The 13,760-nt window shown below is 42.5% G+C and overlaps 1 protein-coding gene across 2 annotated transcripts in view; it reads right to left on the bottom strand.

Moving 5' to 3' along the window:
• Atl3 (atlastin GTPase 3) overlaps window positions 1-12,760 on the bottom strand; it is a 42,675-nt gene extending 29,915 nt beyond the window's left edge. Inside the window, exon 1 of one of the 2 annotated variants that reach the window (XM_038326059.1) lies at window positions 12,542-12,760. In XM_038326059.1, coding sequence (XP_038181987.1) covers window positions 12,542-12,587 — 46 coding nt within the window. In that variant the 5' untranslated portion in view covers window positions 12,588-12,760. Of the gene's footprint in view, window positions 1-11,644; window positions 11,766-12,541 lie in introns of those variants that run through there. The other variant, XM_038326068.1, reaches the window with a different exon arrangement.
• Between the last annotated feature and the right edge of the window lie 1,000 nt (window positions 12,761-13,760).

Genomic DNA, 13,760 nt, shown 5'->3' with positions numbered 1-13,760 from the left:
TTTCCCCTTCTGACTGGAGAAATGGAAGTGAGTCACTGAGGGCCAAGCACAGGAAGGCAACACCCTAAAGCACTGGCACAACAAGCGAGGCAGGGCCTGAGCTCCATGCAGAAGTGCCCTGCCAGTTCACATTTATGGGAGAGGAAGATGTCTATCTTGTTTCACATACAACCAGACCAATACAAGAGTCTCCCAAGATCTTATTACTAAGTTTATACATTGGAACTTTCAATTTCATCTATTATTCTATTACAGCTTGATTGAACAATGAGAATGACTCACAGCAAACACACAGTAATTCTCAAATGAGTGGATGGTATGCAGTATAACACAGTCTAAAGCTGTGATCCTAAGGATGCTGGTGGGACTATCAGCCAAAAGGCATAAAAGACAAGTACAGGCTACAGGCAAGATGAAATAATTCAATGACAAAAAGGTAAGCAGTTAATCACAAGGAAATGCACTTCAAGAATAGCTAGACACTGTTGGGGACATAGGGAAGAAAAGGAAAGCTGTTACTCATCTATTCCTCTCTTGGTTTCTACAACACATTAAGCAAGAGTAAAGGAAAACAGGTTATATTAGTGTGGGAGCTGGAGTAATGCTGCATGTCCCTTCATCAGGAATATAAGCAGTCATTAACATCCACTTGGCTAAAGGGGACCTTGTTCACTAACAGTGTCTCTCTGATTTGGATCATAAAAACAAAAAAATCATTTTGAAATGTATGCATCACCAACAAATAAGTTTATACATATTAGACACACCATTTTTTAGCATTCTATCACCATCCTGCTTCCTAAAGACAAGAGGGTTTATTACTGACTTCCCATGCAAAAACGTCATTTTCACTCATCCCAGATAAAGGGTCTTTGCTGATTTATGTTGGACTCCTTAAGCAAAACCTTAGGGTCTGGGTCTATCTCAGCAGTGGTGTATGTATTTCTCTAGGGAACTTAGGGTATATAGCACTGAATAGAGAGAAAAAAAATGTTTCCTAGAGGACACTGGGAAAAAATAAAACATGAAACCTTAGGGTCTTGTCCCTTACCAGCATGCCTTTTCCCTTTTTAACCTAGCCTAGTCTTTGTCTCTGACTGTTCCTTTGACTACATCATTACTTCATCCCTTGGGGCTCAACTCCTGTTCTTCTTTACGTATTAAGAACATCAACAGTCAGAAGTAATGGCATACACCTTTAATCCCAGCACTCAGAAGGCAGAAGCAGTCATATCTCTAAGTTCAAGACCAGCCTGGCCAGTGAGTTCCAGGACAATCAGGGCTACACAGAGAAACCCTGTTTTGAAAAACCAAAAACTAGCCAGGCAGTGGTGATGCAAGCCTTTAGTTTCAGTACTCAGAAGGCAGAGGCAGGTAGATCTCTGTGAGTTTGAGGACAGCCTGGTTCAGAGACCTAGTTCTAGGACAGTCAAGGTTACATAAAGAAACCCTGGCTACACATAGAAACCCTGTCCTGAAAAGAACAAGAAAGAAAGAGAGAAAGAAAATATGTCATGAAGACAGCCACCTTAAACACTATCAAAATTGCAAGGTATAGGGATGCAGCTCAGTGCGGAGGCCTGCCTAGTATGCACAAAGCTCTGTGTTCCAACCCTAGCAACACAAAAATACAAAATCAAACATTGATGGACTGACAGCTCAAAACTGTTTCCATCCTGTAAGTCAAAACCTTTCACTATTCCCCATACTATCTTGCTTGAAAAATTTATTCTCACTGGTATTTCTACAGGGAGAAAGCTCGGGCTCAAGTCCTATCTTGTCCTGCCTTAATCCCACAATTTCAAGTAGATGACCTATGCAGCCATTTATCCCATGGCCTGAAATCCTTCTTGCTCTTTACTCAGACTTCAACACTCAACTCACCTTGTCTGGATCGCTACCCCACCCTCTTGAGTACTTAGTTTTAATTTTCTGTTTCATTTATTATTTGTGTGTGTATGTGTGCATGTACATATGTGCTTGAACTGGTGGTTGGGTTCATGTGTAGACGTGAGAGGAAAACTTGTAAGGCTTAGTTCTCTTTCCACCAGATAGGTCCCAAGGACTTAACTCAAGATAACAGGCTTAGCAGCAAGCACTTTTACCTGAGAGTGATCTCACCTGCCCTGCTTTACATAGTATGATAAAATGAATAAAACTAGGCTTTAGCATCAAGACAGAGCAAGGCATGAATTTTAGCTTTATCCACTCCAAAACATAAGTTCTATGAAGGCAGGAATTTTTGTATTTGTTCAATGCTATGTCCTTCAAGTTCTCAGATCAAACCCCACAAACAGCAGCCAACAAAAAGTTGCACACGCCTTTAATCCCAGCACTTGGAAGGCAGAGGCAGGAGGATCTCTGTGAGTTTGAGGCCAGCCTGGTCTACAAGAGCTAGTTCCAGGACAGGCTCCAAAACTACAGAGAAACCCTGTCTCGAAAAAACAAACAAAAAAACCTGTAGCATAAACAAAACCTATGACTTTGTCTCAATATAACTCGAGAAAACATACAGCCACTCCAGTCTCCATTTGTAAACCTAATACCTAGCTGAACAGAGGAAGAGTCAGAAGAACTGTGGATTCAAACCCAAACTAGGCTACAGTAACAATTCAAATTCAGTATGGCCTATATAGGGAGATGCTATGTCAAAAACAAAAACAAAACAAAACAATCTTCTGGACAGTGGTAGTGTTTGCCTTTGGGGCAGAAGCAGAAAGATCTCTGTGAGTTCTAGGCCAGCTGGTCTATAGAGCCCAGGACAGCCTGGGTTATACAGAGAAACCCTGTCTTAAAAAATAAAATAAAATAAAAATCTAAAGGCTAAAATATAGCACCTGACAATACAAGGTGCTCTATGAACAGTTTCCCTTCCCATATTGTTTCCATTGAGATATGCACAAAGTATTGCTCCATTCATTATAATATTGTCATATTATAATTAAGAGTTACCAGCCAAGGGATGGTTAACACACACCTGCAAATTCCAACACTCAAAAGGCAGAGGCAGGGGCTGGAGAGATGGCTCAGAGGTTAAGAGCACTGGCTGCTCTTCCGGAGGTCCTGAGTTCAATTCCCAGCAACCACATGGTGGCTCACAACCATCTGTACTGAGATCTAGCGCGCTCCTCTGGCATGCGGGCATACATGGAGGCAGAATGTTGTATACATCATAAATAAATAAATCTTTAAAAAAAAAGGCAGAGGCAAGGAATCAAGCATTTTAGGCCAGCTTCAGAAACAAATGAAGACAAAAGGTACCCTGGACTACATGAGAGGCTCACAAATAAAAGATATAGCAACCAGATTGGGAACTACTGCCTGGTAATCCTAGAACAAGGGAGAACTGAAAATTTGAGGCAAGCCTAGGCTATATTAAGAGCCTGTCTCACCCTCTTCTCTTGTAGAGGGTAAAAAAGAAAGGCAAATTAAAGCTTCTATTCAAGACACATCCTAGTATCCTTTCAGGTCCTTTGGCAGCTCCTTGCAGAAGTTCTTTTCTTTCCTCACCCTCAGTGACTGTATTTATATCAATGCTTTCTATAACTCCTTGTGGTTCTTACTCTCTCAACAAACTTTTCTGAGAGGGACAGGTCTCAAAATCACAAGGCAACCAAGGATGACCTAATCCCTCTGCCTCCCAAGTACTACATTTACAGGACAACCATAGTGGCCAGCTTAATGAGCTCTTTATTTTATAATTTCAACTCCATACTCAATTTTTAAACTTTTTCTACCCTGTATTTTGATGTTATAACTCCCCTACTCTCTAGCCTACACTGAGGAGACATGTACAAAAAGCTCAGTCACTAGATGTTCAACTCATACTAGCAAAACGTTTATGTGGAAACACTGACCTGAAAAGTCAGGAGACAAGTCCTTATTCCAGTTCTCCCACTTAGCCTGTGTGATTTGGCCGGTTTGCCTCCAGTCTCCTTTCAAAATCCCCCATGGTAATTTTACAAGTCTACACTTAGTATTTCAAAATGGGTCCTCTCAATTACTCCATCTCTCCCCCAAGTCCTCTGCATTTTCCATGCTTTATCTCCCTATATACAATATAGTATCGTCTCCTTTCTAAAACTGAAGTTTCTGCTTCAGCAAAGGTTATTTGCAGGAATTTTTATTTGAGCTTTTTATTTTTACAGGGTCTTGTCCAGGCTCAGCTCAAACTCTCAATCTTTCTTCTTCAGCTTCCAGAATGCTGGAATTAGTGTTGGGATTAAAGGCAAAGGTTGTCACTCTAATGAGGCAGTGAGCAAAGAAGAAAAGCCTACCATAACAATAAGGAAGCACTAGTTTTGGCCCCGGTTCTGCAATGAATAAACCATTTCATTTCAACACCTCTATCTGCACTATTTGTTTAGCTCTAAAATCCAACCACTGTTTTTTGTTTTTGGTTTTTTGGGGGGTTTTTTTTGGCGCGTGGGTGTGCGTGCATGCGTGTACAGAGACAGAGTCTCACACCTTAGCTCAAGCTAGCCAAGAACTCATGACAATCCTCCTGCTTTAGCCTCCTACATGTTGAGATTATAGGCATGAGCCACCACACCTGCCTTACCTCTCAAGAATCTCAAATTCTTGGTGATGACATTTAATCTCAGGGGTAAACTCCTCTCCCTTTAAAGAAGCAGCTATTTACAAAGTACACATCTACATATTGAGACAATACATAATGTAAGATTATAAGCACTTACACAAATGTAAACAACAGATGTGAGAATTTTTTTTTTTTCGAGACAGGGTTTCTCTGTAGCTTTGGAGCCTGTCCTGGAACTAGCTCTTGTAGACCAGGCTGGCCTCAAACTCACAGAGATCCGCCTGCCTCTGCCTCCCAAGTGCTAGGATTAAAGGCGTGCGCCACCACTTCCCGGCTGAGACTTTTAAAATATACAAAAATCTGGCCTACCTATAGTTATATCCATATCCACAGAAGACTTAAGTCTATATATCAAGGTTTAGTAAGATCACATCACCTATATGCTTCATGACAACAGAAACACTGTTACCAGTGTTGTCTAATTACTGCTGCAAATTGCTCATGATAACTATCAGTCATTTTATCATGATGAAAATCTTGAGTAATGACAAAGCAGTTTAACAGTTTATGTGGACACTACCACCTTTTTCCTAATTACTTATGAACTACTGACTTATCCTTTACTTTTGGCACAATGCATCTAATCCACACTCACCAAGAGGTTTAATAGGCCTATTCAAACAATCTCTCTAGTAAACCACATTCCATATAGTCTCTGCACTAAAATGACAACCACTCAAACTGAATGAAAAAATAATCTAAATGGCCAGGGGGTGGTGGCTCATGCCTTTAATTCAAGCACTTGGGAGGCAGAGGCAGACGGATCTCTGTGAATTTGAGGTCAGCCTGATCTACACAGCAAGTTCCAGTACATAGCGAGTTCCAGACCAGTCCAGACTAAACAGTAATACCTGTTTCAAAATGGGGTAGAAGGGCTGGGAAGCCAGGGAATGTAATGTAGCTCAGTATTGTAGCACACGCTTAGGATGAACAAGGCCCTGGATTCAATAACTAAATCAACAAAAACAATATGGCACTGGGCCTAGTGGCAAACACCTTTGATCTCAAGTGGATCTCTGTGAGCTCAAAGCCAGCCTGTCTACATAGGAGTTCCAGGACAACCAGAGGTACATAATAGAGAGCCTGTCTCTAAAACAACAACAGCAAACAGTATGGCACAGTTTAAAAAGCATAACATAGGTTGATTACTAATCATGGCTAGCTTTTCAATCTTACAAAAGAATACATAAAACCTAGTAAGCTCAACTATAAGAACATTACTGGGAGGACTAGGCTCAGTGGTAGGGCTCTGGATTTGACCCCAAGCACCACAAATACTCAGAAGATATACACATACAACCAATAAGGTTTTTTGGTCTGTCTGAGACAGAATATCATGGAGCAGAACTGTAGAGATGGCTCAGAGGTTAAGAGCAGTAGCTGCTCTTCCAGAGGACCCAAGTTCAATTCCCAGCACCCACATGGCAGCTCACAACTGTCTATAACTCCAATTCCAGGTTATCTGACACCTTCACACCAATGCACTAAAAATAAATTTAAATCGTTCCTCACGTGGTGAGCCCCCCAACCACAAAAAAAAAAAAAAAAAAGTAGCCCAGGCTGACCTTGAACTTCTGATTCCCCTGCATCCACTTCCTGAATATTGGGGTCACTGGCCCAGTTTTATGGGATTCTGGGACACAAATCAGGGCTCCATTCATGCTAGACAAGTATTCTACAAACTACTGTACATGCTCAGCCCCATAGCAGGTAAACTGAAGTGATTCTCAAATACTTAATACCATAAATACTTAATACCTGAAGCCAGGTAGTGGTGGCACATGCCTTTAATCCCAGCACTTGGGAGACAAAGGCAGGTGGATCTCTGTGAATTTGAGACTTGGTCTACAAACTGAGTTCCAGGACAGTCAGAGCTGTTACACAGAGAAACTCTGTCTCTAAAAACAAAACAAAATAAACAACAAAAAAGAATGCCATCTGAATAGTAATGTATTCAATGAAACTGGTTAATAGAAAGCAGTTTGCTACTTCAAAAAAAATCTTAATTTAATGAATTAATACAGATTAAGATTTGGCAACCTTGGCACTACTGACATTAGTGACCAGTTAACCATTTGTGGAGAGAAGGGGTCCTATGGACTATGTGATATTTAGCAGCTCCTTGGTCTGTACCCACTACATACTCATCGTATCAATAGTACCAGAAGGATTGACATATAGACATTTTTAAAAGATACGTGGACACAGCAGGGCCATCGTGGTGCACACCTTTAATACCAGCACTTAGGAAGCAGAATCAGGCAGGTGAGTTAAAGGACTTGTTCTAAAACTACAGAGAAACCCTGTCTCAAAAAAAAAAAAAAAAAAAAAAAAAAAAAACAAGCAAACTAACAAACAAAAAGACACACGGTGGCAAAAAGTCATCTTCTGTTAAGAACCACTAAGAAACTGGAAAAATGGCTTAACAGTTAAGACCCTTGCTGAGCCAGCGATGGTGGTGCATGCCTTTAATCCCAGCAACTGGGAGGCAGAGGCAGGCAGATCTCTGTTGAGTTTAAGGCCAGTCTGGTCTAGAGTAAGTTCCAGAACATGCTCCAAAGTTACAGAGAAACCCTGTCTTGAAAAACAAAAATAAATCAAAACAAAAAAGACCCTTTTTGATCATGCAGAAGAGGGTGGTTTGGCTCCCAGGACCCATACAGTAGCTCACAACTGTCAATAACTCCATTTTCAGGGTATCTGATTCCTTCTTCCATTGTAGAGAGGCTGCTAGATAGTTCACGGCCATTTAGCCCCAAAATAATCACACAGAAACTATATTATTTAAGTCACTGTTTGTCCCATTAGCTCTAACTTCTTATTAGTTAACTCTTATATATTAATTTAACCCATTTCTATTAATCTGTATCACCATGTGGCTGTGGCTTACTGGCTAAAGTTCCAGTGTTGCTACATGGCTTCTCCCTAACTCCTCCTTCTTTCTCCCAGCATTCCATTTAGTGTCCCCCCCCCTTTAGCTCTGTTCCCCTATAGCTCTGCTATAGGCCCAAAGCAGTTCCTTCATTAACCAATGATATTTACAGCATACAGAGGGGAATCCCACATTCTTCTGATCTCTGCAGGCACCAGGCATGCACATGGTGCACATACATACATACAGGCAAAATCTTAAGAAGAAAAAAACTTAAAAATAAACAAACAGGGCTGGAGAGATGGCTCAGAGGTAAAGAGCACACTGGCTGTTCTGCCAGAGGTCCTGAGTTCAATTCCCAACAACCATATTGTGGCTCATAGCCATCTGTAATTCAATGAAGTTCCTTCTTCTGGCCTGCAGAAAGAATACTATATACATAATAAATAAATTTTTTTAGCACCTGCGCTATATTTGTTTTGTTGTTGTTGTTAGATTTTATTTATTATGTATACAGCATTCTGTGTGTGCCTACAGGCTGGAAAAGGGCACCAGATCTCATTTTAGATGGTTGTGAGCCACCATGTGGTTGCCGGGAATTGAACTCAGGACCTTTGGAAGAGCAGCCAGTGCTCTTAACCTCTGAGCCATCTCTCCAGCCCCAATAAATAAATTTTTAAGAAAAAAAAATAAACAACTGAAAATAAAAGAACTACTGGACTAGAACCATCCTCGGTCCTCATCCTCACTCTACAGAGACTTCTGAAAAGCATAGGAACCAAAGTTACAGATACATTTTACTGAGCAGACTGTATGACTCATGGTGGAGTTATGACCTGAGTTTTCCAGTCCTCTTCTGAAATAACATTCTCTAAAGGGAAGAGCAACACACTGAAGGAGGCATACCATTTCCACGCCTTGCCTTTGCTGGCAGTCCTTAGAGTTCTTGACTCACAAAGCAGAGAAAACATCACAGACAAGGGAAGTATGCTAAGTTTAAAGCCTCTCCTAACTCCCTAACGACTTAATGCAGTTCTTTCAGTGCTTCTACCGAGCACTATAACTTAAGGTGGTAAATGTGCCAGCAGATAAGGTTGTGTGAAACTACTCAAACCCAACTGTACTGGCTGGTTGTGTGTCAACTTGACACAAGCTAGGGAAGGAGTCTCAGTTGAGGAAATACCGCCAGAAGATCCAGCTGTAAGGCATTTTCTCAATTAGTGATCAATGGGGGAGGGCCCAACTCATGGTGGGTGGTGCCATCCCTGGGCTGGTGGTCCTGGGTTCTATAAGAAAGCAAGCTGAACAAGCCACATGGAGCAAACCAGTAAGCAAACCTCCCACCATGCCCTGTGCATCAGCTCCTACCCCCAGGATCCCACCCTGTCTGAGGTCCTATCACTGACTTCCTTCAGTGATGAACAGCAATGCTGAAGTGTAAGTCAAATAAACTCTTTCCTCCCCAGCTTTTTTTTTGGTCAAGACATTTTGTTGCTGCAAAAGAAACACTGACTAAGACATCAACCAAGAATACTGGGGGAAATGTATATTCTAATTAAAGGGTTAAGGAGGAAAATTTTTTCCAATTCATTCACTATAAATATTTGTGCTTTCAGCACAAGATGCTAAACAAAACTATTTTATCTATGGACAGGAAAGTCAGTGTTTCATAGATTTATGACAACTAACCAATATTTAGGATTCAGAAACTAAGCAGCCAAAAGGGCTCAGCACGTAAAGCTGCTTCTTCAAAAGTCTGCTGACCTGAGTTCCATCGCGGGAATCCAGGAGAACTGAATGTACAAAGTTGTCCTTTGACATCCACACAGAGGCCATGGCAGAAACACTCATACACATCCATCATGCACCCACATGCAATAATAATAATAATTTTTAATTAAAAAAAAGATTCAGGTAGTCAGGAGATGGTGCACACCTTTAATCACAGCACTTGGGAGGCAGAGGCAGGCAGATCTCTGTGAGTTTGAGACCAGCCTGGACTACAAAGCAAGTTCTTGGACAGCCTGGGCTGTTACCAAAAAAACAAAAAACAAAAAACAAAAAAAACAAAACAAAACAAAACAAAACTTTCTCAAAAAAAACCCTAGCTAAGAATTTTTTTATGTGCATATATGTGTGCTTTCCCAAGTTTATGGGCAGAATATCCATGCAGGATCCCAGGGAGACCAGAAGGTGTTGACTGATCAAAGCCCTGAAGGAAAATGTGCAAACAGTTGTGAAGGGTACAGACTGGATGTGGTGCAAATGTGTCCTCTGCAAAAGCAGTAATTCCTCTTAGCTACTGAGCCATCATCTCTTTAGCCCCAGGGGAAAAAACAACTTTCTTAACAGGATAAATTCAACAGTGATTGTACTTGCCTCTTTCCCAAACACAGGAAATCTAACCTGAAGGTTTTAATTAGTATCAAAATATAGTTAAATAATCTTTCTTGTTTTGTTTTAGTCTGGTTTGGTCTTTTTGTTGTTTTCATCTGCCTTTTATTTTTGATTTTGGCTTTTTGAGAGACAAAGTTTCTCTGTGTAGCCCTGGCTGGCCTAGAACTCGATCTGTAGACCAGACTAGCCTCAAACTCTTTTTAATATACTCATTTAACCCAAGCATATGCAGGCTTTAAATTTCTAGATAATATAAAACCACAATTCTAAAACAACTGGAATTTGTTTTAAATTAATTATCCCCCCTTCACTATTTTCCCTAAGCATTAAATATGCTCCTAGAGTCTGTAAGACAGCCAGGAAAACTTTTAAAATTCAAAGTCTTATTTATTTCTTTGATTTTTATTTGTTTGTTTGTTTGGTGGGTTGGTTGGTTGGTTCGTTTTTCAAGACAGGGTTTCTCTGTAGCTTTGGAGCCTGTCCTGGAAGTAGCTCTTGTAGACCAGGCTGGCCTCAAATTTACAGAGATCCGCCTGCCTCTACCTCCCGAGTGCTGGGATTAAAGGCGTGCGCACCACCGCCCAGTTAAAATTCAAATTTTAAATTGCAGTTGTGTTACCACTTCTGAACCTGAATACACGAGACCATAAAGAACTTTTAACAGCATCTGGTGCAATGGTACATGTCTACAATCACATGAGGTAGAAGCAGATCAAAAGTTTAAGGTTGGCTGCCAGAGAAACTGTCTCAAAAAAAAAAAAAGTTTAAAGTCAGCCTCAACTGGAGGCCTGCCTAGGTTACATGAGGTACTGTCTCAAAATAACAGACAAAAGATTAACAGACATGCTGATTATTACGGCTAAATTCTTTTTTATTATTTCATTCATTTATTTATTTAATGTGTGTTCACATGTACAGTGCATATATGGAGGTCAGAGAACAATGTGTTGGAATCCGTTCTCTCCTTGTACAAGCAGAATGGGTCCCAGGCAAACTCTGGTGGTTAAGCTTGGATGATTTAAAAAAAAAAAAAAAATGCCTTTACATGCTGAGCCATCAGGCTGGTCCATCATTGATAAATTCTAAATCAATTTTCAAACAAGTTCACATCCATCTAAGCTACTCATAGGAACAGGCAGGACTGAACATCATATTTCTGTCATATGATTCTCTATTATTTGTTTCATTAAGACAAAACCTCCAATTCAGAAATTCTCCTGCCTCAACCTCCAGAGTGTTAAATTATAGGTATGTACCATCAGGACCAGCTCCATTATTTGTTTTAATTAGTAATTATAATTTTTATTTAGAAAACCATTTTTTATTATTTTTATTTTTGGGGGGTGGAAGTTTGAGGAAAGGTCTCATGTAACCCAGACTGACCTTCAAATTCAATTCACTATGTACCCAAGCATGATCCTGACTCCTCGCAGTCTGCCTCCACCTCTCACGGGCTAGATTTACGGGCATGTATTATGCCAACTCAAAAAAACAACAAATTTTAAAACCCCATTTTGAACAGCACTAGGAACTAGGATTAAGCTCACAAAAAAACACAAAAGTGCAAGGACCTGAGTTCAATCCCTAGTGTCACAAAACAAAACAGACCTTACTAACTAAACACTAAAATTAACTCTGGCACACAATTACACCTACCTCTGTTTTTCTTATTGTTCTATCACAGGAGACAGTAAACCACTGCAAAGAAAACGTTCTTTCACTCATGTTAAAGCCGCACAAAAACTGACTTTCCACTCTGTATGGAGACTAAATACCTGGCACTGAGAACAAGTCCAGAGTTTTGACGTCTACTTCTCCAAAGCAAAACTTCAAACCACGCCGTTTTAATCCGTTAGTTTTCCTTCACCTTTCACAAAACATTCCACTTCATGTTCAAATTTGAAGACAAAGATTTGCTAAAAGAATCTGCAAACACAACTATTGACTCTCGCCACACACATCCCCCCCCCTTTTAGATTTCGCAACTGAAACTTGCAATCATTTCAGGAGTGTACCCATCAAACAAGAATAGTGCCAGGCAAAGTGACAGGCGAAATCGCATCCCTATAGTTTTGGTGAGACTATCTGGCTTTCATTTAGTACTTTTACTACCTCGCTTTATGTCTTCAGAAAAGCCAAAGGAAAACCCAAACTTAACTAAAAAAAACTTGCAAAACAAAACAACCAATTTAGGCCAGTTCTTTTATCTCCTAACGTGGAGATTAGCGCGGGTGGAAAACGAACTTTACTAATGCTTGTCAGCACCTCAAGGTCGTTCCGAGGGGAAAAAAAAAGTTTCAACTCCAAGGCCACACCGCAGCAGTCCAAAACTTTAAGACTGAACAATAAAGCATCCACCGTGGCGCCGATCCCCGCCCGTTAAGACTGACAGGCTCTGGGCTCGGGCTTCCCGGCACCGGAGAGCGCCGCCGCCCGGCACGCCCTGCAGTGCACAGGGCGGAGCTCGACGGGCCAGAACACCGGGTAGCCCGCACGAGGCCACCGCCCGCTCCTGGAGCCCCGCGCCCCGAACTCGGAGCGGAGGCACGCCGCGGAGCAGTCGCCGCACGAGAAAAGGCGGCGGCAGGGACGTGTTGTCACCTCGGAGCTGGAGCACTGGGAGGCGGCGTGGGTGACCACGGAGCGGGTCCAAGGAAAAGTGGACGCCTCACCTGCTCCTCTCGACGCCGCCGCTGCCGTTCGCTGAGGGGACAACATGGAGCCTCCGCCTTCAGCAGAAGTAGCAGAGGCGCAAGGGACAGGAGCGGACGGAGGAGGCCCTGGGGGAGAGAAACAGGCGGGGCCTAGACTCCGGGAGCGACCGAGAAGGAGGAGCGAGAGCCTACAGCTGAAGGGGGAAAAGCCCGACGGACGGCGCAGGGCGTGGCGAGGGCGGGAAAGCGCACGCGGCCGAGTCCCGCCACCGTTCGGTGCGCATGCGTCCGAGCGCGGATCACGACGCGGGTACCTGTGACAGCGTACTGGAATCTTGGGTCCATCGGGAATTGTAGTCCGGAGTTCTCTGGGCCCGGCCCCCCTGTGCCGAGTCTTCGCCCTCATCCGGGGCGACGAGGAAACGGGGATGGAGGCGGGGCCGAGTGGGTCGTCTTACCGCTGAACTACAACTCCCAGCAGGCCTTGTAAATGGGGGGGGGCATGAGCAGGGTTCTCAGGAGACCCTGCGGGGGCCCTAAGGCGGAAACCAGGGCCTGCCTTCGGCTCCCGGTTCCCGCCGGGATCCCTCACCCGGCCAGTTTGATAGGGTCTGGTGTTCCTCGCTGTCCAGGACTACAGGTGGTGGGCTTAAGAAGGCCACAACCTGGGATGACGTGAGTCTTTGATGATTTTGACTTCACAAGGACAGACCATCGTGACTTCATTACTACCAGTATCATCATCACCCCCAATTCCTGTCCTCGACAAGTCTTTAGTGAATCATCACCAATAGTGAAATGAGACTTTACTAAATTAGTCTCCGTGTGGCACCTGGTAATCTCAGTTCTCAGGAGATCAGGGGAGGTGCCAAGACTACGGAATGAGTTCTTTTAAAAAAAAAAAAAAATTAGTTAGAAAGTCTGCTAGAGTTTCTCTTTTCTAAGCCATGACCCACCTTTTATAAACTTTAGGCTTATAGGATCTCGCTTCAAAGTTGCTTTGTAAAACGAACTTGTTGGAAAATGCTTAATCCTTTAATTCATGCTTGACTTATGATTGTGAAAATACAATTTGCCTATGCGGGGCAGTGGTGGCCTGTAATCCTAGCACTCGGGAGGCAGCGGCAGCTGGATCTCTGTGAATCTAAGACCAGCCTGGTCTACAAAGCAAGTTTCTGGACAGCCAGAGCTGTTACACACAGAACCCGTCTCAGAAAGAAAGGAAGGAAGGAAAATA

The sequence above is a fragment of the Arvicola amphibius genome, chromosome 1 (genome assembly GCF_903992535.2).
Source record: "Arvicola amphibius chromosome 1, mArvAmp1.2, whole genome shotgun sequence".
NCBI lineage: Eukaryota > Metazoa > Chordata > Mammalia > Rodentia > Cricetidae > Arvicola > Arvicola amphibius.
The sequence above is the reverse complement of the archived record's forward strand: the minus strand, read 5'-3'. Positions and strand labels throughout refer to the sequence as shown.